The 25,606-nt window shown below is 39.1% G+C and overlaps 1 protein-coding gene across 1 annotated transcript in view; it reads left to right on the top strand.

Annotated features, from left to right (window-relative positions):
* Nucleotides 1–24,535, top strand: part of FAM20C (FAM20C golgi associated secretory pathway kinase) — a 135,938-nt gene extending 111,403 nt beyond the window's left edge. The window contains exons 6-10 of the mRNA XM_075179647.1: nucleotides 6,068–6,248; nucleotides 12,326–12,435; nucleotides 15,170–15,251; nucleotides 20,557–20,616; nucleotides 23,404–24,535. Coding sequence (XP_075035748.1) covers nucleotides 6,068–6,248; nucleotides 12,326–12,435; nucleotides 15,170–15,251; nucleotides 20,557–20,616; nucleotides 23,404–23,656 — 686 coding nt within the window. The 3' untranslated portion in view covers nucleotides 23,657–24,535. The remainder of the gene's footprint in view (nucleotides 1–6,067; nucleotides 6,249–12,325; nucleotides 12,436–15,169; nucleotides 15,252–20,556; nucleotides 20,617–23,403) is intronic.
* Nucleotides 24,536–25,606: the final 1,071 nt, after the last annotated feature.

Raw genomic sequence — 25,606 nt, 5'->3', positions numbered from 1 at the left:
TACTGCAACCTCCTCCTTACTGGCCTCCCCTGCTCCCACCTTGCCCCCCTCCGCTCTATACTTAATGCGGCTGCGAGACTCATCTTCCTCTCACGCCGCTCCTCCTCTGCCTCCCCTGTCTGTCTTTCCTTAAACTGGCTCCCCTTCCCCTACAGAATCCTTTTCAAACTCCTCACCACCACTTACAAGGCTCTCTCTCAGTCTACTGCCCCTTATATCTCTAACCTCCTCTCCATTCACACTCCCGCCCGCTCCCTGCGCTCGGCCAATGATCGCCACCTCTCCTCCACTCTGATCACCTCTTCCCACTCTAGAATCCAAGACTTCTCCCGTGCTGCCCCCCTTCACTGGAACGACCTCCCTCGCTCCATTCGTCTGTCACCCAATCTGTGCTCCTTCAAGCGGGCACTTAAAACTCACCTGTTCCTTAAGGCCTACCAACCATCCACTTAACCTCTCACCTCTTCTGGTTCTCCCCTGCCCCCTTTCTCTCTCCCCGTTGCTTCACTGGCTCCCTTATGTACCTGATTCTGTTTACCCTCCCTTAGGATGTAAGCTCGTATGAGCAGGGCCCATCTTCCCTCCTGTCTCCATACCTGTTCTTCCACTCCATCTCTACTGTATTTGCCTGCCTGGAGTTTCTGAAGTACTGGTACTTTTTGTGTTTATTGTTCTGTACTGTTTTACCCTGTATAGTCTACTGTTTGTACCATGTACGGCGCTGCGGAAACCTTGTGGCGCCTTATAAATAAACGATAATAATAATAATAATAATATTCATCAACTATTTATATAGCGCTACTAATTCCGCAGCGCTGTACAGAGAACTCACTCACATCAGTCCCTGCCCCATTGGAGCTTACAGTCTAAATTCCCTAACATACACAGAAAGGCTAGGGTCAATTTGATAGCAACCAATTAATGTGTTTGGAGTGTGGGACGAAGCCCACACAAACACGGGGAGAACATACAAACTCCACACAGATAAGGCCATGGTTGGGAATCAAACTCATGACCCCAGTGCCGTGAGGTTGAACTGCTAACCACTAAGCCTCCATGCTGCCTGAACATATTTGACTAGATAAAATTGACCCATAAGGTATATCATATTATGTGTTGCAATTCTCAGCAGCCTCAGCTTATTCTTAAAACCTGTACACAAATTTCTTTGTTGTGACATTGTAAAACACATAAAGGTGACTGGACAGAGATTACATCTGAAGTACTTAAACAAGTAAAATGGTATGTGGTATTTTTCCCTGACAAATGGAATATTTCTTCATGTGAATATGGAATTTGAATCAGATGGATGTGAGCATGATTCCCCTGTATTTTCCTTAGAAGATTTCCTTATAAATCATTTATTTTTATCACAAGGGACACTGCTGAGAAAATGAAATAAAAATTGTTATCACACCAAGCAAAGAGGCTGCTTGAGAATGTGCCCTGTTTTGAAAGCAGATGGTCCTGCTGTTTATTAAGTACATTTTTTTATTGCTTGTAGGAGGTTTTTGTGTGTGTTTCTAACAGAACGAGGAGTTATTATGCAAATGCAAACTCAAGTTACATATCTATTTTAATATAGAAGATATTGATGCTACAGTGCTGTTAATTAGGATATAAGTATTTTATCTTATTTAATTGTAATAAGGGCTTACTTTCTTTTAAATGGGAACTTTGTAGTATCAAAATAGTAATATTATAGGAAGTTTACAAGAACAAACATCCATTGCCTACAGACCATGTAGGCTCAGTCCGCCATTTTGTTGGCTAAACCAATATTCATGACAATAACTCTTGCCTACTTTAACTACCTCACTACAGGGAGACATGGTGAAGTGGTAGGAAAAGAAGAGGTGGGCGGGGCTTTATGATGCAATCATACCTCCCAACATTTGATGATTTGCATAATCACGGCTCCTCCCTCCATCTAGGCATTCTTTTACTACTTTGGGGGTTGCATTTGATGAATAGTCAAATAAGGAAGGTATATATAAAAAATTAATTATTAACATCTTTTGCATCAAGGTTTAGTTTTTTTTTGGTATTTCTTTGTTTTTGTACCTGTATCAACTCCATCAAACAACTCAAATGACCTAGTAGGAAAAAGTCGTATTTAAAATAATTTCTTAATTTTGCTGCGAATGCAGGACATCCCCGAGCCTGAGATGGTTTATTAAGGAGCAGCTGCTTAGAAAGCAATATAAATGCAGTGTTGGGAATCACATATCCAGTAATGCACGCAGACTTTTCAAACATATATGTATAAATGTAATTATTTTTTTTAATGAACTTGTATGTTAGGTTTGGTGGCTTTTTAATGAATCTGGTTTGGGAGATAAAACTAATTAAAACACCTTATGCAAATATCAAAATGCCAGACTTAAGACTACTGAAAAATTGTATTTAACAATGCACTGTTAGTATTGCTCACCAAAATCTATAGACTGTACACCTTTTACAGTAATCTGTACGTGATTTTTAATCACTGTTTCTTTAACACCTGAAGAGTGTTTTTTGTTTAAAAAAAACCCTATACGAAATCCCTATATTAAAGTGTAAATTATCTCATGAATGTTCAGCCTTGATTTCCCAGCTGTCATTGGACTTCAGTTTTCATGTGTCTTTAATGAGTAGCTTGTATTTCCAGTATTAGAAATATATGGAACATAAGTTTTAGTGCAAAATCATTCCACTTACAAGTGTTAGACAAAACAAATTGGGAAAACCAATTTAAATAATCTGGAATCTCGTTATCCAGGCAGTTCGGAAAATAAGAATAGAAAAAAGCCAAATTATCGCTGCTGTTCGGTAATTATATCATACACACAATTATCAAGTGTTTCTTCCTACATTTATTGCGAATTTAATGAGTAGAGGGATGACAAGTGCACTGTGATATAAGACAGGGATCATTTTAGATTTAAGGCATGACGCTCCATATTTAGGGAAAACCCATATACCCAGAAAACGCCAGGTCCCAAGAATTTCGGATAATTGATTACATGTCTGTATATTTAAGGGCTTCTGTTCAAATAGTGTTGCCACCTCTCCATTTGTTTTTCTGGTATTAAGGTTCTGAGATATCATGTCCAGGGGCCTGATTCATTAAGGATCTTAACTTGAGAAACTTCTTATTTCAGTCTCCTGGACAACCATGTTACAATGCAAGGGATGCAAATTAGTATTCTGTTTTGCACATAAGTTAAATACTGACTGTTTTTTCATGTAGCACGCAAATACTTGATAGCTTATTTGTACACTGAAATTTAAAGTTGATATTTGTGTGCTACATTAAAAAAAACAGTCAGTATTTAACTTATGTGCAAAAGAGAGTACTAATTTGCACCCCTTGCATTGTAACAAGGTTAAGTCCAGACTTAGGCAGACTTTTGTCACAACTGCTTAAATGTTGGGCGATATGTCCTGCCCTCTGCCACTCTGAGCAGAGGTGAATGGGTACAAGTGCCATGGGTGTAGCTTGTCATTGGACAAATGGAAGCAACAAATATGTTCTGGAATTTCAAACAGTTTTGATTGATTAAAAAAAGTCAAGATAAATTGAAGACAGTTGAACAGGTTTGTCGATGTTTAAGCTGGTACTCATGTGGTTGAGCCGTTTCCCACGTGATCGAGCCGCTTCGCACATGTGCAAATTAGTGTGGACGCATTTGAGCTTTAATTGATTGATATTTACGGTTTCTTATTGTGAAATTTGAACACATTAGTAAAGCAAAAGTACTTATTTATTATTTTAGAAATATTATTTAAATAGTATTTAAAAATAAAAACAGTTTAATATTAACATGAATGACGAATAAGAACTTCAAATGCAAACTCTTAATGCAAGTAGTGAAAATCAAACACAAACTACTAATGCAAGCCCAAAGTTCAATCCACATATTGTGATTTGGGTCAATTAGCTATTGTACCTCAAACATGTTCAGGACCATCAAACTGGTGAAATTCTACCAAATTTCGAACCAGTTTTAGGTTTTTGAGCATTCATAGTAATTACAAATAAAAAAAGGACAATGATTGATTACATAAGTAGTCAACACCCACCACCTTGTTTTAATATTGGGTAGTAGCACATTTATCTGTATTTACAACTGTGAGTCTATTTGAGGGGTCCAGGGGGTATATTTACTAAGCTGCGGGTTTGAAAAGTGGAGATGTTGCCTATAGCAACCAATCAGATTCTAGCTGTCATTTTGTAGAATCCAATAAATAAATGATAACTAGAATCTGATTGGTTGCTATAGGCAACATCTCCACTTTTTCAAACCCGTAGTTTAGTAAATATACCCCCAGGACTTGCTTTTTTCTTTCTTTTATGAGGGTCTCCCACATGCTTTTTGGAGTATTCTTCAATTTGTAATTAAGAAAAAGGTTTAGAGTTGTTGTCTTTTATTTACCTTATATACCTTAGTATTTTGTGTCGATCAGTTGTAAGAATACCCGAATAAATCACTTTTTATTCCACGATGTTTGAAAACAAATGAAAATGAAAAAAATATGAAAAATGTCAAAGAGGGTAAATGCTTTTTTTTATTTTTAGGTATAAAATCAAGAAAAATAAAACCTATTTTCTTACAGTGTTTACAGAGGAAACTAGTCTTCATATATTCAGGATATACCCTGCCAGAAGTTCTTAATAATTTCCAATTTTGTTTCCTCTGCTGACTGTCAAAATTTGTATTCAGCATCCAGTAATATACTGTATGGAGGTGGTTAGGTTGCTCTGTGAAATTCAATCTGGGATTCCTTTACCGTATTATTCCAATGCATCAGCATTTTGATAACGTTAACAGTGGATTATTTCATCAGTCCCCATCCGTCTGCTTTGTAGACTCCAGCAAAGTGTTTAGTGACAATACAGACGAGCATTACGCTTTTATCTGTAATCTCATTTGTGAAAAAAATTGTTATTTTTTTTTTAACCACTAACCTAACTAGTGGCATTTATTATAAGGCAATTAAACGTGTAGCGATGTCTATAAACTGACTGGGGAAAATCTAAATAATGATCAAATTAGATTTAACAACTGTATTCTGCTGCCAGAAGCATAATATGCTGTAAATTCAATATTAGTGTTTGCTATGCGTTCTTCAAAGAGATACATATACAGTAATAAGATACATGTAAGGCCTAAAGCATAATGAGATATATGATTGTGTTTATTGCTTTCTTTTAAATTGGTGGAATACACATTTATTTCAAGATATACTGTAGTTTCAAAACTGCAAAGTACAGTAATCACTCACTGTAGTAATCTGTCTATTCATTATGTGCTAGGTGTATTATCCATTAGGCAAACTAGGCAGGAGCCTAGGGCCCAATGGGCAATGAGGGGCCCAGATTACCCTAAACCATTTTTTGGGTTTTGTTTTTAAAAAGAAAGGGTAAGAATGGGACCCAAACCATTATCTTGCATTAGTCCCCATGGGGACTTAATCAGGTTCTGGTGCTCTGTGTTTCCTTTGTGTTTGTTAAGCCTCAAGGCATTATGGACCTCATTTAGAGTCGGACGCAAAGTCCGATTTTGGCACATCTAACCAAAAAACACTATCACGCATGTGCAGAAAGCCCCAAATCCGCCTGCATCTTGGACGCAAATAACACTTGCGACAGCTTGCGACTCACTACGAGAGAAAGGGAGGAACACGGAATTGTGAAGGCGTGACAATGTAAATACATCCTAGTCGCAGTGAGGCGCAGACGCAACATACGTCAAAACAGGGCTAAAGCTGTGCGGCAGGAATTAGGTGGCGCAAGCGTTAGCTAACTGCAGGAACTGCTCGCAGCTCGATAGGGTATCAAGAGTGGGACACAAATGGGGTTTGCTTGCAACTCATAATATCCTACCAAGCTGCGGAACGCTCCTACTTCTACACTTCTTAAACAGACTTTGCGCCCGACTCTAAATGAGGTCCTATATCTTTTTAATTATTAAGTGAGCATGGGGTGTCTCTGACTTTGATGTATGCACAACTTTTTAAAAACAAGCAATTTTTTTCATGCAATATTTATTTCAGAATTAACGGCAGTTTTGGTTCCTTACAGCCAACAACATTTGTTTCTACGGAGAATGCTCTTACTACTGTTCAACGGAACATGCCCTGTGTGGAAAGCCAGATCAGATAGAAGGCTCTTTGGCAGCTTTCCTCCCAGACCTGTCTCTAGCAAAAAGGAAAACGTGGAGGAATCCGTGGAGACGCTCATACCATAAACGCAAAAAAGCAGAGTAAGATGCATCTTAATTAAATTATTAGAATGGGCAGAAATATGTTCAGTACAAATGTGTCTGAGTAATAATGCATTAGAATAAATCTTGTAATAGGGTTGGTTTCTCTTTACATCTATCATCATCGTCCTTTATTTATATAGCGCCACTAATTCTGCAGCGTTGTACAGAGAACTCATTCACATCAGTCCCTGCCCCATTGGAGCTTACAATCTAAATTCCCTAATATAGACACACACTCGCACGCAGACAGACAGGGAGAGAGACAGACTGAGAGGGAGAGACTAGGGTAAATTTATTGATAGCAGCCAATTAATCTACCAGTATGTTTTTGGAGTGTGGGAGGAAACCGGAGCACCCGGAGGAAACCGACGCAAACACAAGGAGAATATACAAACTCCACACAGATAAGGCCATGGTTGAGAATTGAACTCATGACCCCAGTGCTGTGAGGCAGAAGTGCTAACCACTAGGCCACTGTGCTGCCCCAATCTATCGATCAGTTGATTTTTCTTAGCATGTAGCTTTGTTCCAATGGTTACCACAGAATTGTGTGGCTCAAAATTGGTGAACCTGCATCAGGGGCTGGCTGGGCTGGGGGCAGGAGGGCATCTGTCCTCCACGCCGGTCCCCTAGTGGGCTACCTTGGGCTGGCTCCTTGGCCTACCTGCATTTTTTTGCCTTTAAAATGTTCCAAATAGGCTGCTGAGTGGAATTTTGACCCCCGGGATAAAATTTGCCAGCCCTCCCCTGACCTGCGTGCCAAAAATATTTGTGCAAAATTAGACATTTTCACATTTTGAATACATGAGCCGGTCACTGTTGCTACCAGGAGAATCACTATTGGCCCACAAGTCTAACTCAACAAACGTAGAACAGAATGTGGAAATTGCCCTTAGTTTAATTAATGTCTCAAATAATCATCTATATATTTTAAACTGCAGTGTATTACAATGATAATGTGTTTGCAGCATTTCTATATTTTTATACTTTTCTAATAGGATCTTTGAGGATCCATTTAATAATTTAGTAGCGATAGAAAATTAGAGGTTATCATACAAAAAAATAAATTGGTAATAAATTAAAACAAAAAGATGTTTAATGGGGGAACTTCTCCTATTTTTAATCTATTTCCCATTTCTCTTCTTGTTCCATATAGCATTTGTTATTTCCAACATAGCAAGGGATGCGTATATATGTGGTAGACAGCTATTTTGAACTGTGCAGACTCATTGCTTCAAAGTGCATATTCCTGGGCTTGTGCAGGTCAAATGTGGGGACACACAGACATTACTAACCTAGAAAGCATAGCAATAGGGGTTGTCACCTTAATACAAGACAGATGTCACTAATGTCTTTTGTATTATTGTCTGGCTTTATGGATACTGGTGCCAATGTTTCCTCTTGCCACAGATCTGATCAGCTCTAGCTATAAATGCCTAGCTTTCTATTGGATGTCATCATTGTTAATATCATACTTGCCAGCTTTGGCAAGTTGTGCTCCGGAAGAACAGGGGTGAGGTGGGCGTGTGGGGGCAAGGCTCGGCGAATCGCATCATTTGGCCCTGCCCCCTTCACTGACATCATATTTCCTAGCCTATTGCACCACCAGGGGGTGGGGCCACGACGCGCAAACCGCGTCCTAAGCCCCACCACCCCACCACTTAACTGAGTGGCAAGGAAGCGGGAGATTGCACTGCTCTGAAATTCGGGAGTCTCCCGGACATTCCGGGAGACTAGACAACTATAATTCATATGCTACTAGATATTACAGTGTCACTTATAATTTTAACAGTAAAATAACCACATTTATTGGCAAGAATATTGTTTTATTTTTTATAATTCATTATCCCAACCCAGTCCCTACTTTGTGCCCAAGTCTATTGCTTAGCAGAAGTCAATAAAAACGCATTTCATCTGCAAAAAAAACACATCACATTACACCCTTCCTAAATGTGCTTCAGAGATTATATTTTACGGCTTCCATTTCTTTTACAAAATGCAAATCCCTTAGACAACTGTGCAACAAATGGACAGCATGCAGCATATTGATATAATTCATGGAAAGTCCTTTTATTAGCAGGCTTAGATCTGGTATTAAGGAAATTGATATGTTCCTACCTTAATGGATATATAGCACTTAAATGTGGTTCTGTTTATGGGCATCTAAAAGCTTATCAGACCAATGTGCAAGTCTATTGCATTACACGTCTGCGATGTGTTCATTCATCATTCCTGGCAGCTATGGGGATATGATTTCCGAAGACTTATCCCTTCAGATCTTATTAGAGGGGAGGATAGAGCAGCGCTGTGGGCTGGCGTGGCTGGTGTGTCATCAGATTACTGCTTTATTACCCTTATTCTGCATAGTATAAACCCTTTAAGAGATCTGCTTATCGCAACATGTAAAAAAAATAAAAAGCACAAACGTATATTTTGCTTTGTGGCTCCAACTCACAAATGGCCCGTCACATCACATAGGCGAAGAACGCTGCATCGCCCATGACTTATTGCAGTGGTAATGCTTAAGCAACGGTTAACAAAGGAACAGACCGACTGCAGTGCTTGCAAATATCACTGCCTTCATTAGACAAAATGGAAAAATAACTCTGAGGGGATGTTATGTTGCAGAGAATTCTTCCATGCATTAGTCATTTGGTTGCAAAGGAACACAGCATATGAATTATACAAAGAAAGGAGACCTAATGTTACAAAGAAGTGATCTTTAATGCCAGTAGAACTGACTTGCTTCAGATGTTTATTGACTAAAAGTATAGAAAAGTGCTGCAGAATTGCAGCTGTACAGGATCAGGAATGTCATTTAGTCTCTCTGACTTACACTGATAGAATCTTTCACTATCCTGCAATCGCTTTCTCTCTGAAATTCGATCATTTGTGAGGTAAATGTTACCCTTCCAGGAACATACGGGACTGCACAGAGAGCACAAGGACATCCATTACATTTCTTTTACTGTATGGAGCTGTAATGATGGTTAATGTAGGAGCAATTGAGCCTAAATTGGCATATTGGCTGTATTTTATTAACCAGTTGATATAAAATTGATTATATTTTGGTGTGAATTTTAATAACTACATAAATCCCAACTGTCCCGGTTTAGGCAGGGCAATGCTGATTTGAATGGACAGTCCCACCATCCAGTCATTGGGCACTTTTCTCTCGACTGCTAGAAAGTTAGGAAAAGGGGGACTTTGATGACAGCCTAGTACAGCTGAAGCGCACTACCATGGCATGCCCCAAACAGGGCTACTAGCCCCAGAACGTGCCACACACCCTTTTTGTAGATGCGTTTCTCCACTGTGGAACAGGACCAATGTTGGGAGCTATGATAAGGGCAGCGACCTAAAGTATAATGTATTATAGATGGGCTATTAGTTCAAACAACGGGGGATATTTCTGAAAGTTGGCGCACAGGTAACGCACGAGCTGTAACCCATAGCAACAAACAGATTCTAACTTTCATTTTTATAGTACAGGAATTATTATTATTATTATTATTACCATTTATTTATATAGCGCCACTTATTCCACAGCGCTGTACAGAGAACTCACTCACATCAGTCCCTGCCCCATTGGAGCTTGCAGTCGAAATTTCCTAACACACACACAGACAGACAGACAGAGAGAGAGACTAGGGTCAATTTTGCTAGCAGCCAATTAACCTACCAGTATGTTTTTGGTGTGTAGGAGGAAACCGGAGCACCCGGAGTAAACCCACGCAAACACGGGGAGAACATACAAACTCCACACAGATAAGGCCATGGTTTGGAATCAAACTCATGGCTACCCACTAATCCACCGTGCCGATCCTAATAACTTTAAGTGATTCTGGGCAAATACTCATTTGAAATAGTTTTGTTTTTTTTGCAATTTACCTAATATCGCCCAATCCACCAATCGGCAAATAAACTATATCAGTGTCCCTAATGAAGACCATTAGGAATCATGGGATATTCGAACCACACAACAGCTGACGTTACCCACTGCCCCATTAACATACAAGCATGCAAACTCCTCGCAGATAAGACCATGGTCGGGAACTGAACACATGACCCCAGTGCTGTGAGGCAGAAGTGCTAACCACTGAGCCACGTTTTATTTCCTCATATCCTCTTTTCCTGTGGATCAGTTTTCATTGATGACCCCCCCCCCCCCCAATGTATTTCTCTGCCAGCTCTCGCTGTGTGCCATATATATATATATAAACGCTTCCCTTCCTTTGTTATTCTTTGTGTCATTTTATCCACACTTCACAGAGCATGACAATGTGGTGAATATTGTTAGACCAAAAATATATTTTGTCATAGATAATATGAGGCAGTGCAGAGTTGTGGGCCTCAACAGTACTCTACAAACCAAGGTCCATGCTGACAAGATTAACGAGGAGCATCTCTGAAGAGGGCTTATTTTCATTATTTGTGGAGATTCAGAAGACTAATGGAAGTTCTTTGTACATCATCTTCTCTACATTTTAAAAATGCATTTTGTGTGTACTTCCCCCGGTGTCTTTGTTTTGGTCTCCGAATGCAGCACCTCCATAAGAGGATGTATCACACTGTCCTTTGTAATGAAAATGTCTTGCTCTTAATAAAGCAATCTCACACTATGGGCTTGCTATACAGCGTGATATATACAATATCTTATCTTGTAGCTGATGGATTTGCTATGCTGAATCAAATGCAGAGTATCTCATTATCAAAGAGCAGTCACAGGCTAGGCTCGCCTATTGCAAAATTCATTTATATTGGTTTCTTAAGAGCCAAGTGTTCATCCAGGGGTGCAGGGATAGTGCATCAGTGATAATTAATTGAGGATGTATTAACCCATCATGGCTGGTATGGGATTAGTGTATCTAAATGCTTTGGATGCGTGTTTTCCTGGATGCTTAAATTATGTCTATGAATCTGGTTTGAGACATGTGCCTCTGTTTTTAATTACATAATAATAACTATTTAAATAAAATGTAATTCAATAATAATGTACTTATTGCATAAACGTATTAGTGCTAAAAAGAAAATGAAAAGTAACTTATGCAGAATAAAAGCATTAAAACATAATCATATGTCCCAATTTTTAAGACCAAAAGGTATGAGACCAACTGGAAAAAAAAGATTGAATTTGGTGTAGGTCTAGGAGGATCTCTACACACTTTGTGCAGATTATAGGTGTGGCTTTATTTGTCCCAATTTTCTAATTAGGAATGTTATGACACATGCTTGATCAATTGCTTTTAGTTGGTAGTACACAATATGCTTGCAAGGAGAGAATCATAGGGACCCACCATAAAAGGAATTACAACAAAGAGGTTAAGAACCTCTGTAATAACCCCTTTACTTTTTATGTAAGTCCCAATTAATGAAAAGCTGATGTACAAACCATTTGTAATACCTTTCTATGCTGCCTCAATGTTTAAACGTATCAGCTTAGCTGCTGCATTAAATAGATTCATCTGCAGTTTCTAATGGTTAACTAGCTAATTATAAACATAATATATACAGTCTGAAGTCAGCTGACTACCTGACAAGCTCTTTTGTGGACAATGATTCACAGCTACCAGGAAGGAATAGGAAACTCGGCTAAAGGATTCAACTGCAACCTTCCAAAGACAAATAGATCTGTTAAAAAACAGTTTATTTGCAGCAGGCAGCAACATAAAAAAATAATAATTACTTATGAGTTGGGCAGCATGAATTATAAATAAATGGATGTAGTCCCAGTGAATGCTCATTGTGGGTTGTTGTTTTTTTTTGCCTGGGGTAAAGGCTTATTTTTGGTAACTTTGTTGAATAGTGCTAGGTGAAAAGTGCTGGTTGTGAAAACATCTGTTTAGTACAGTGTAAAATAAAAGCATAATAATAACAAATACAGTAACATAGTTGTCTTCTGAACCACCACTGACTACATATTGTAGTATTAAATCATTTTACCATGTTTCTTTGATTTGCATAGCTTTGTTTCAGGACGATAAAACAACTGGGGGACTGTAACATATTAATTCTTTATTTTGATGAATGTTAGAAGCTATGTACATTCTAAACACGTGTCCATTGTTGCTTAGGTGGGAAGTTGATTTTGACTACTGTGAAGAAGTCAAGCAGACCCCACCGTATGACAGTGGCACAAGACTACTAGATGTCATCGACATGACAGTGTTTGACTTTTTGATGGGTAAGAAAAATGTTTTGTAAGAACTAACAAACCCTCCTCAACAGTCCATATCATTATTAAACGTTTTGTACTCAGAAAACTATTCTGAATAGGATCTGGTCTTTATAAACATTTATTCTCAGCCGCATTTCAGGTATCCTATTCTGAAGATAAATTACCTTGTAAAATGTATCTACATATTTATAAAGTATTATTTTATTCACTTCACTTCCCATTGTACTGGCTCGTAGAACCCAAAAAAACATCAGCGACATTAAAATAGGTGCGGTAGTATACTAAACTATTACAGGCATTAGAAAGTGCTGAATGCATACTGTTTGTGTGTCTGATCACCCACTAAAATGTCATACAGACATACCTGCAGCACTAATTTTAAATATAGAAGATTTAGTTGGCCTTACAGCCCAAGTGCCCCATATATAATCCACCTCTGCACTCAGCTTTTAAAAATAGACAAATCTACAATTTAGAGAATGCTTAGGAGAAACATAATTTGTTCTTTAAAGTTCTGTATTGTCACAGGGCCAAATTTATTTCCTAAAATAAAATTAGGGGTCTCTTTAAAGCAGAGGTAGGTGACGTCCACTGTTGTGGCACTGGGAGTCCCAGATTGCTTTGGAAATTGCAATGCAACAAAGAGTCACATGTCACCTAAATCTGCTTTATATAAACAAGTGTCTGATTAGAAGCAAAATATGATATTATGCAAATCAATTGTAATTTTACAAATTTGAAACCATTTTTAGCATCTTCCCAAATCTATTGATAGAAAAACGAATTTACAGTGTTACGTATGTTCAGACCATTCAACTCTGCTATGGTAACAAATGGAATAAAAACAATGTTATATGTACAGTAGTTCTGCATTATTCATATCTAGTCCATTGTCACAGACAGTTTTATTCTCTTTTTATGGGAATTTATATGGCCTCTTTTTATCCACAACTGCTTCACAATAGTTCTGTTGTTGAATTTATCATGTGCTTAGTTGCAGTCAGTAACTATGAATGGGTCTTACTGCTTCTGCCAAAAATGTGTTGTGGCAGCATTACATTTCTGTTCACCTCTGATTTTTTCTGCCCTTATTGAAATTAGACCACAGTCAAGGAACAATACGAAAACCTGGTGCTTTGTCCATAAGCCTCTCTTAAGTATATGTTTCCTTTACATTTAAATGTGGCAATATTATTTGAAGGTGTTTTTATAACTAAAGAAAAAAGATTCTGCCAATAGCAAAGTACTGGACCCTTAGTTCCCTTTTTTGCCACATAAAAACAACAACATAAAAACTAATTGGCTGCCCCTGTAGTGGTCTGACACCAGCTTGCCAATTCCTGTATGTCCACATGTCACAAACATGCCAACCTTTTGAAGCTGGCTTCCGGGAACTGGGGGAAGAAAAGTGGGTGTGTGTGGGCGGGACTTGAAAAAGGCGTCATTTTGGCCCCAGCCCCGCTATAAAATGCCAAAATGCACGGCAATGAATATGCAATTAAGTTCTGTCCCCGATATTCAATGCCGTTAATTTCGGCATCTTTTTAGGATCCAGGAGTTGTGCCTACTCTTCCGGGAGTCCGGGAGTACTCCCCCAAATTAGGGGGCCTCACGGAAATATCGGGAGAGTAGGCAAGTATGACATGTCACCAAGAATAAAATGGTAGTGGCAAAGCCAACATGTGGCCAATCGGAGAATCTAAATAGGACATGGTTGTTACGTGAGGCTCCTGTCAAACTGGCATACGAAGACTGTTAAACACACCTCTGAAAGCTGAAGCAAAGCTCATACATCCAACTTGTTAGATCACACACTTTTAGAGGTGCTTAAATTAGTAATCAATTTCAGGGCCTCAAAATTGTTCGCAATGTGATCATGATTTTTTGGTCAGTTTGATTTGGGACTGCACAGTTCGAAGCACGAGATCTTGGTTACAACAAAAGACTTTAAAATAAACCATCAAATTTAGCCTCTTCAAGCTTAAATGGACACATTTTAGATTATTTTAAACTTTTTACCAGTCACACAGCGAACATTACTATGTTTGAAATGAAAGTTTGATGTGGAAAATTCTTGAAAAAATTTATACAGTCTAGCCATTTAACTCACACGGGCTCGAACACGTTCACATTTGTCCTGCTAGGATCGAATTTTTCTCAAACAGTTTATTCTATCGAAATTTCTCGAATTTTGCAAACTTGACAGCTGTTCCAATGAACCAGTTTGAGAACCACTTCAGCAGATTCGTGTATCAAGCTCACTATACAAGGCACATTGGTCGATGGCATCAATGAGGATAAACTACTGCTTATTTTTCCTCTAAATTCTTCCATCTACGGTATAAAATTTAGATTGATTAGTTGTATTATGTGCTCATTAAAGTAATATCTACTGTCGACTATTGGGGAACTCATTTTTCACTAAATTTAATTTTCTTATTGATTGCTTTACTGAATTATTACAAATCGGCCCATATGTACACAGCATGCAGAACAGGCTGTGATGATTTCACCTTCTATATCAGCCACCCAGAAATAGCAGCGAATCTGCAAGTTTATACCATGCATGCTACCAGCTAGACATATGCAGTTTGTTGGATCTACCGATGTCATTTACTAAGAGCTGATTACAAATCTTGACTTGATTACAATAAATCAATTTAAGTACTAGACAGTAAGGTTCCTGCCTCCCTAACTGTATAGAAACCTCTACTAACAATACGCTTTTGTCTGTCCCTAGGGAATATGGACCGTCACCATTATGAGACGTTTGAGAAGTTTGGAAATGAAACGTTTATCATTCACTTGGATAATGGACGAGGGTAAATATTAATGAATGTTAAAAGTGAAACACATAACAATACATACTGTCACGTATATATATATATTGAACCAGAAAAATAGTAATACTTCTTGAACCACATAAATCAGGATGTTTAACCACTATGCTAAATTCCCTGTCAAATAAGGAAAATAATTAGTTTGATGCTTTACTAATCATTATACATTCTCCATGCATGAGATAGCAGATTCCATTACTCGTTTAACCCTCGCTCAACTCCCAGTCTGTATCCAGTTTTATTGCCCACTTAGCTAAAGGTGTTTTTTGAGTGTGTAACACAGGTATAGGGTTTTATTCAGAATTCTGTTATCCAGAAAGTTACATAAAATTAGATGGTACAAAAAGTAAATACATTAAATACATTCTCACCAGCTGCTGGCTGGTGAGAATGTTATACATACATCTCCTACACAAGAATAAAGATGCTCAAGTTGATCTAACTGGCCTGTTTAGGAATGATTGTTTTGGTTCGCCCACTATGGTGTGCGCTTTTTATCTGGTCAGCTGTTAACTGAAATTCAGAGTTCGGACTCGATAAGGGGCAGATTCAATTCGGCGCAAGGTGGAATTTGAACTTAGGTGTTCACTGTCCTACCCCAACCACACCCTACAGCTGTCCGTCCTCGTATCAGCTCTATTCATAGACCGTGACTTCTTGACGGATTCATTCATCTGTATCGTAACTTGTGACAAAATATATTTTGCCATAAAAACACATCAGGAAGAGCCCCTCTACCCCCTTCGAAATGTCTTGCATTTTTGTAACACCTCCTCGTCGAACTACAATGAAACCGCTAAAAGGAGCATGTAAGAAAATATTCCTTAAGTCTTCTGGCGTGTGACCTTATTTAATGAAAGATTTTGACTTCAGTGCTAATGGCAAAGTAGGAAGCAGTGTGATCTAGAACACCCCCGCCCCCAGTGTGAGGTACAGGGGAACTAAACACCATTCATTGAATTTTGGTTTTGGAAACACTGTTGGTTTTGTTGTCAATTATATAAAGATGGCAAAACAATGGCACTGTAGGTTTTAGGCGTATACAATTGAAGGACTGGACAATTCTTTACGTCACCTGTCTATTGTACTTCTGTCTTGAGATGCAATTATAAATTATATATATATAAATCATAAATTCTGTGGTGAATGCAGTCTGCATGTCACGTAATCAGCATTAATTGTTATATTCAGCTATTTTCAGAGTTTTCAAAATCTAATTTTCTGGTAAGATGTTGTGTCTGAAGTTGCCATGGCGATACCAACTTGTGTCGGCTACTGAAGGACTTGCAGAAAACCTAATATTATAAACACTTGTCTTTTGAATCTGATGTGTTACTGGAACTATAACGACAGTAAAGGGAGAAAAGCAACTTTACAGATTGCATATATAAGATGTGGCATTTATCAAAGTACCATGCTTGTTATAATTGAAGGGGCATTCAATCTGAAACATATATTTTGGCAAGAGAGTTAATTGCATAATCTTGCCTTTCCTTGTACAGTCTATGTAATAATAGTTCTGGTGAAACAGAAAATGATTCAGTAGTTGTTTAATTCATGTAGCATCCTTGGGCCCCAATCTCAGCAGGGCCCCATTCTTTATTCTCCAAGTGACATTGCTCCATAAATGTCCTAATCACATATTGATCATTTTGAAGCTCAGGACAGCATTGTACTTCAGACTTCTGAGATACTCCATAAGTTTTCCGTACTTTTCTCCGCCAACTTGTTCCCTCAGGATGTGTTCTCCACAGATACCATAAAGCCATTTGGCTTGGTGGAAAGTTAGGCACACTTGCAAAAATGTATACACACAGTAGGTCCAAAGCTGCTTTTTGCACTGCTCAGCAGATTTACCCTTCATAAATGACCTCTGCTAACGTTATTGAAACCTGTGGAAAAGATAATATATTGTAAGCTTGCGAGCAGGGTACTCTTACCTCTCTGTCTATATGTATTACCCAGTATTGTCTTATTAATGTTTGTTCCCAATTGTAAAGCGCTACGGAATTTGTTGGCGCTATATAAATAAATGTTGATGATGATGATGATAATCCACTGATAAAGCAAATAATGCTAGTTAAATTTTCTAAACATAGATTTTACACTTGTTCTGCTGCCAAATGCAGAAATCACCTCTTGCACTTGCCGATCTTTCTGTGCGCCCATATGTACCCAACTAACAGGCCTATTTAATTTGTGTAATTTGAAAGAACTGTAAGAATTGACTATAGAACCGGCCATTCATCAACGGGATCAAAGGGTTTGGTCTGATTGTCTGGTCATCTTTTGTGGCACAAGGAAAATCTAAAAAATGAGATTTTGTAGCTTTATGGAGCGATCAATATAGTCACTAGCACTGAAATTTGAAGCGAAAAATGTACATTATACAGACTAAAATCAGCCTGCGTGTTCTACTGTGCATTCATAGAAGAATAAACTATTCTATTTTCTCTTTAAACTTGGCCTGTCAGTCCAAGGTTGATGGAAGCAGTAAGCTTATAAACGGGGAACTTCTATATCTAAATCTAATATAGAGTGATACTGTACTTGCTGCAGTATGTAACACTGCTAAATTGAGACATTGGTATATTTAGGCCACAGATGTCGATCATCTGGGATGAAATGGTTTGTTCATTATTACATTTCATTCTAGAATGTCTTATTCTGGCTAAAAAAAGGAAGGAGAAAGATGTGATACTGTGCGCAGTTTGAGGGGATGCTCAGACAGCTGTGTCCCATATGTTCACAAGATAAATTGGTCTTCGTCTCAGAAATAAGTTTTTGCTGTTAAAATAAAGTGCCTCGTGCAATAACTATTTTATGCTCAATATTTTGCTGTAACATATACCCAAGGGCCTTCAGAAACAGAAACATCCCTTTTGTGTATTTTGTGTTGACATATCTTAAGATATGTCTAGCTTAGAATAGAGCGTGTTGGCTAACCTGTGACACTCCAGGTGCTGTGAAACTACAAGTCCCAGCATGCTTTGCCAATATATAGCAGCTTATTGCTGGAAGGGTATGCTGGGACTTGTAGTTTCACAGCACCTGGAGTGTCACAGGTTAGCCAACACTGGTCTAGAGCAAAGATACGCAAGTCACCATCATCAACCAGTTAATTTGCAACAGGTTTATGAATGCACCAAAATACGCCTTTTAAAAGGCACATCTAAAGATACTTTTAACTCTACCTAGGATGAATCTCTGAGGGCCACGCTTAACTTGCACCTGTGCACCCTTGCTGTACTTCATTTGCATGTGGATGCCTCTGTGAAGATACCGGGTTTACTGGCCCAATTCTACCCACGTCACACTGGCTAGCCACCCAGGGCTGCCTTACTATGCCAGGGAAGCCTACCCAGTACCTTCTAGGGTTCGTATAGTAACTCAGGCTATTACAGTTAGAAAAGTACAACAGTACATTTATTGTAATAAAAACAATCACTAGAATATTATATCCAACCAGTAAATAAATACCAGGTAGATTCACCACATCATCTGTCCCTTACCCCACTAGCTTAAGGAGTTACAGTCACTTGGCTGTCCTGGATCTGCGGATGTAGTCCACTGGTAGAGAACGGCAACTCAAAAACCAGCCACCCTGCAGCTTTCAACCATCAATTCTCAGAATGAATCCCCCCCTCCTCCTGGAGTGACTCCTTATATCTAAGGGCATTTTTCCACACTTGTTTTTCCCTCCATAGGCAAACCCCTGGGTCTCTTCCTCTTCAACATTGGTAGGTGCTGGATCAGTTAGTTGGAGGGGGGGAGTGGAGATGAGCTGTGCTTCTTTAGAAGCACCCCTGCTGGGTTGCAGACAAAATGTCTGCACAAGTCCTGGACAATGGATACTAATTGGCCTTCCCCAACTTCAGATATAAGATATAACTCAGCCCCTACTGAAATTAACTCCTTCCACTACTTTGTGATGTCACAAGGTCCCCAGCTGTTCCATGCTTCCTGTAGAAAAAGGAGGGGTTGAATGAATGTAGCCACAGCCCCCTCACCTGTATCCTGGAATCTCATCCTTACCCACAACCCACCTGGCTTCACTTTAAGAACAATGAATAACAGCTTCACTGCAATATCAACAATATACAATAACCAATATACATATTTACAATGCCTCCCTTATCCACATGTAATTAGACACTGCAGTTGTACTCTGGTGAGCTGGGGAACAAAACCCGGGCTATAAAAATACATGCAAAATTCCACATTTTGTGAGAAACGAGGAACAGGCTGGTTAAGGTGTTATCAAACTCGTTTCGTCACAGCCTCCGATCCACCTTTCCAGACGAAAGGAGCCGCAGAATCCCCTACAGAATCCTTTTCAAGCTCCTTACTCTGACTTACAAGGCCCTCGCCAACTCCACTGCTCCCTACATCTCTAACCTTATCTCTATTCACACTCCCTCCCGCTCACTGCGATCGTCCAGCGATCTTCCCCTCTGATTACCTCCTCTCACGCACGTATCCAAGACTTCTCCCGCGCCGCTCCCCTCCATTGGAACAAGCTCCCCCGCTCCATCAGAACTTCCCCTAATCTGTCCTCTTTCAAACGAACATTAAAAACCCACCTTTTCCTTAAAGCCTTCCAGTCTCATGCCTAAACTCCCACCGGTCGGCTACCTCTCTTTCTCATCCCTTCTTCCCTTCCTCCCATCTCTCCGTCTCATCCATGTGTCTGTCTGTCTTCCCCTCCCTTTAGATTGTTCGCTCCTTTGAGCAGGGCTCTCCTACCTTCTGTTTCCATCACTTTTAACTGCGCTCTCCAGCTACTCAGCTCACCTCCTCTCAGTCCCTCTGCCCTCTGTCTCCTCTCGCTTCTCTCCGCTCCCCTCAGTGACTCTCAACCTGTCATCCGTGCCCACCCTCTTGGGCCATAGTTACCTGCCTGTACTCACTTTTCCCCTCCCTCCCTCTCTTTCATGCTGTGCCTGAGCCCCCAGAGTTATAGTGCTTACTGTTACTTGTACTGTGCTGTTTCACCTTGTACTGTGCCATTGTTTGTCCTTGTACGGCGCTACGGATACCTTGTGGCGCCCTATAAATAAAAATTAATAATAATAATAATAAAAGTGCTACATACGTGTAGCTTCTAAATACAGATGCAAGTTGTGCACAGTGCAACAGTGCTTACGCAAAGCACAAAAAGCAAATAGACTTGTCTTCAGTTCTAAATGAAGCTCACTGTAGTTATCAAACTGGATTTAAAAAGGGTTTCAATGATCACCTAGTCAGGCTCCAGCTAGTTATACACTGTTTGTTTTTCCTTTAACAGATTTGGAAAATATTCACACGACGAGCTGTCTATCTTGGTACCGCTGAACCAATGCTGCAGGTAAAGAGTTAGGCAACTGTAAGACATGAAAACATGGAACATTTTCTAATTGGTCAAAAGTTTTAAGTGGAGTACCTCAAGGTTCCGTGCTGGGGCCACTCCTTTTTAATATTTTTATTAATGACCTTGGTGATGGTTCAGACAGTAAAGTTTCTATTTTCGCAGATGACACTAAACTCTGAAAGGTAATAAAATCAGAGCAAGATGTAGCTTCTCTACAGAGGGACTTAAATAAACTGGAGGATTGGGCGGCCCAATGAAATATGAGGTTTAACATAGATAAATGTAAGGTTAAACATTTAGGGATCAAAAACAAGAACGCAATCTATAAATTAAATGGAATTAATTTAGGAGTATCTATAATGGAAAAGGATTTGGGAGTGCTCGTAGACAGTAGACTTAGCAATAGTGCTCAATGTCAAGCAGCAGCTGCAAGGGCAAATAAAGTATTGGCATGCATAAAAAGGTGCATAGATGCATGGGAAGACAGTGTAATTTTGCCACTGTATAAATCGTTGGTAAGACCTCATCTTGAATATGCAGTACAGTTCTGGGCACCACTCTATAAAAAAGATAATTTGGAACTAGAAAGGGTTCAGAGAAGGGCGACAAAATTGATAAAGGGTATAGAGTCATTAAGTTATGAGGAAAGGTTAGCCAGTTTAGAGGTATGTTTACTTTAGAAAAGAGGCGTCTAAGGGGAGATATGATTACTATGTACAAATACATTAAGAGTCAATACAGAGAATGTTCATGGGAACTTTTTACCCCAAGGACTATACACAGGACACGCGGTCACCCCCTGAGGTTAGAGGAGAGGAAATTTCACAACCAGCAAAGGAAGGGGTTCTTTACAGTAACGACAGTCAAGATATGGAATTCATTGCCAGGGGAGGTTGTGATGACAGATTCAATAGATATGTTTAAGAAAGGGTTAGACAATTTTTTAGCAGAAAAGTGTATCCAGGGATACGACCGTTAATTAAAATGAAGGATAGTAGTGGATATAGGGTAAAAATAGGATTGCAATATTGGGTCTGGGGGTATTTTCACAATTGAAACAGATTGGCGGTTGCTTACTCTGGATTAATTTCAAATATAAGTGCAGGATTGCAGGAGATCCAAAATAGTTTGAACTTGATGGACTGGTGTCTTTTTTCAACCTCATCAACTATGTATGTAAAAGAACACAAAAGGTCACATTAGCTAGCCCACGAGGAGTAACAGTATTACTTGGGGGAGGATTAGATTTAGAATGTAAGCTACTGTTTGGTCTACATAAAGCCTAGCAGTAATGGTAGTGTCACACTGGTAACCAGCATTTCTTAGTGCTAATCAGATGTGGACTTAATACTTATTTTGCAGACACATAGTAATCAGGGTAATTTATAAACGAACCATTGGTAGTAAAAATACTTATGCATGAATATGTTTTTAATGCCCAACTCTGGTTATTAAAACACCATTTATTAATAGTACATATTTCCTTCTAAGGTAATTTGCACGTAAGCATTGTTTTATAAATCCATCTCTCCTCTGTTCCATTTTTGACAGAGGAAGGAGATGAGAGATGGAAACACACCTAAAAATCATTGATCTCTTGGAAGGAACCCGCATGCAGTGCACAGGACCATCTTACCAACGCAGATGATGAACAGGAACAGGGAATAGTAGAACATATGTCATCCATCATCTGCTATTGTAAGACGGCTGTGTACATTGCACCAGCGTCTATCCATAGAGATCAGCGATGAGCTTCCATTTTTCCTCCATTCTCCAGTCAAGAACATAAGAGATTAGAGACGAATTTAATTAATGTGCATGGTGCACATAGCTGTAATGGGATGGAAGTTTCCACTGGCAGCTGACACCTTGTGAGTATGTTAAAGTATTCCTGTTGCCTACACATAAATGCATATAAAGCAAATATCTGAACAGATGGCACATAATTAAAATCATACTTGCCGACATTTATAATCTCTCCTCTGGGAGATACTGGAAGGAAGGTAAGTTGGCAAGTGCAGGAGGCTGCGGGTGACTCCATAGCGTCACTGTAGCCCCTCCTCCTGCTTTGTAATACCTAGATCCACCGCACCGCATAGTGGGGAGCGGGACTCGATGACATAAATCGCGTCATAAAGATCCACCTTTGCAGGGATCTTGGAGGGTGCTTGCTCATCTGGGAGTCCGGAAGACAAAGGTTTCTCAATCTTTTTGTATCAGCTGATAAACTATTGCTAGGTACCCTATATTGTGTATCAGTTTATTCTCTAAAGTGTGTACCCTTGATGCATATATCTGTTAGACAAGTAACATTATTGGGTCAATTTTCTAAAAAAAAAATTCTAAAATGGAAAAGTGGAGGTGTTGCCCATCATAGCAACTAATCAGATTTTAGCTATCATTAATCTAACCCATTCTAGAAAATGATTGCTAGAATTTGATTGGTTGCTTTGGGAAACATCTCCACATTTCTGTTTAAGAAGTTTTTATGTATCTACCCCATACCTTTAAGTGTTAGAAACACCCAATCTAATGTATTTTGCATTATGCAATATTTATGTATTAAACTGTTATTTTGAGTTTAATTTAACTGGTGGAAGTTCCCCTGATACAGCCCTAGTTGAGAAACCCAGTGTTCTGTTCACTCTGTCTTCTCATTCTGCTTTGTGTGCAGTTCCAGTGGCAAGGTAGAAGTAGATTGAATATCAAATGATGCGTGAAAATATAGTGTAAATAATATATGTATAGTGATAAATCATGACCGTATTCATTGTCTCTTTACAGGATAAAGAAGACTACATACCTGCGGCTGCAGCTCCTAGCAAAGGAAGAATACAAGTTGAGTAAACTGATGGAGGAATCCTTACAAATGGATGAAATATCCCCAATCCTCTACCAGCCACACCTGGAAGCTTTGGACAGAAGGCTCCGTATTGTTCTTAAAGCTGTGGCTGACTGCATAGAAAAAGAAAGCTATGACAATGTAGTCGAAAATGACTTGAACTCTGATCTGAGCAATAAAACGACTAAGAGGTAGTGACGAGGAATGTCACTAACCCCAACCAAGAAGACATAGTCTTGCCGAAGACTGCGAATGCTCCTCTGTGAATTCAGTGAATTCAGATTTAAGATTTAATTGTTCCCACTGTAGACAAGCTATAGAAACCAAGAAGGATTAGATAATGTGTCTGTAACATAGGTAGATTATATTTGGATGTGCGTAAGACAATACGGTCAAAGACCTATTGAATTGGTTTTGGGTTCTAAGCATATCCTAATCTTTTTTGTACAGATAGGAGGCCTTTATTTAAAAATGAAAATAATTTTGTATTTATATATGGTATAAATATATAAAATGATCACCTACCTACCACTTTTTGAAAAAAAAAAAAAGGGACAGTATAGTTTTGTTTACCTGTGATGCCGACTTGACTATACCACATTGACGCCTTTGAGATGACTTCAATCCATTAACTTGAGTATACTGTATCTCCTGCAAATTGGTGTTTCTGGGGGTCATTAATCCAAAGTCTTAATGGTGGAGGGTTCAGGATAATAAGCATTGAAATTAGCTACTTGTCTTTAAAGCAAAAGGGCAGGCCTTATTATCTAGACCAGAGACGAGCAACCTTTGGTACTCAAAGTAAGGTCGATCTAACACTTCCAGGATGGCCGGCAAAGCATACTGGGAGAGATAATTTAATAACGGATGGATATCAGCAAGTAACCTTGGTCTGTTCTTGTTGTTTGTAGCCAGGTAGCTGCCTTCCCATGTTTGCTTTTACTATATTTGTGTAAATATTGTATATACATACATGGATAACAGCTGCATTGTGCAGCTGTGAGCTTCATTTTGCAGCGTTTTTGTGATTTGTTTGCAGCGTGGTAAAAGTGCAATAAAAGATACAACAAATAAGTATCCAAAAACTGTTTATTTCTTTCATTGCTAAGTCAGTCAAGTAAACAATGTACTAAACAGTGTCGGAACTACCATTGGGGCAGCAGGTGTAGGAGGTAATGGGACCTGCTGCATGGCAGATGCAGAGGGTCGAGGGCCCCGGTTCCCTCCTCCCTGCATCGGGGCCCACAGCTCGCTATTTCCGCCTCTGGTTCTAAACTAGGAGCACTAATCTCAGCTGGTAATTTCTGTTTGTGGAGGTGTTGGCACAGATGGTGAGTGGGGTATTTTATTGGGAAATGGTTGAAGTTTGGTCATACCTATAAAGAATTCATATGTATTCAATGTCATAACTTTTGATCAAGCATCTCAATTACTGGCAAGTTTAGGGGAAGGGGATTACATAAAGTCATAAATGGTATTTGGTGACGTTGGATATACTAGTGCTAGTTTTTATGTCCTTATATGTGTTCTGAGAAATTTACCTTTTTGTGTCTGTATTGTATGCATGCCGTGCATATATACAGTATAAGGAGCATAACTATCACAGGGTTCACTTTCACAACATTCACAGGCGATATCAGTCACACTTGGCCGTACCATATCTGAAACATCACACTGATTGGTGCTTGGACCGAAAGGCTGGATCTGATCGGGCAATATCAGTGCGGTTGGATGATGACTGAATACAGAAGATTTACCAGCTGTCTGGTTCACATCCAAATAATCCCAATGAAATGCGGACCTGGATTGTTATTTTGTTAAATTTGTGGCGTATTAGGTTGTTTTAATTAGAACAAACATAACTTAATTGGCTGGCACAATTGCATTGCATATTCGCACATTTACTGATGTTTGAGTATAGTCTGAGCACCCACTGTTACAATTATTCATAAAAGGAACACAGACAATAACCAATCAGAGCATAAGACTGTTGATAGTAGTACATAGTATTTCTGCAGACCAGGCCAGCATGTCGCCAATCTGAGTGTTAACAACAGTACATAGGAGTGATGTAAGGCCCCTGTCAAACTGGTAAATGAACATTGCGGTGTCAGATGCTCCCCAGCATGTAATAAAGTTCGAAGA

Source organism: Mixophyes fleayi, chromosome 7 (genome assembly GCF_038048845.1).
Source record: "Mixophyes fleayi isolate aMixFle1 chromosome 7, aMixFle1.hap1, whole genome shotgun sequence".
NCBI classification, from domain to species: Eukaryota; Metazoa; Chordata; class Amphibia; order Anura; family Limnodynastidae; genus Mixophyes; species Mixophyes fleayi.
The sequence above is the reverse complement of the archived record's forward strand: the minus strand, read 5'-3'. Positions and strand labels throughout refer to the sequence as shown.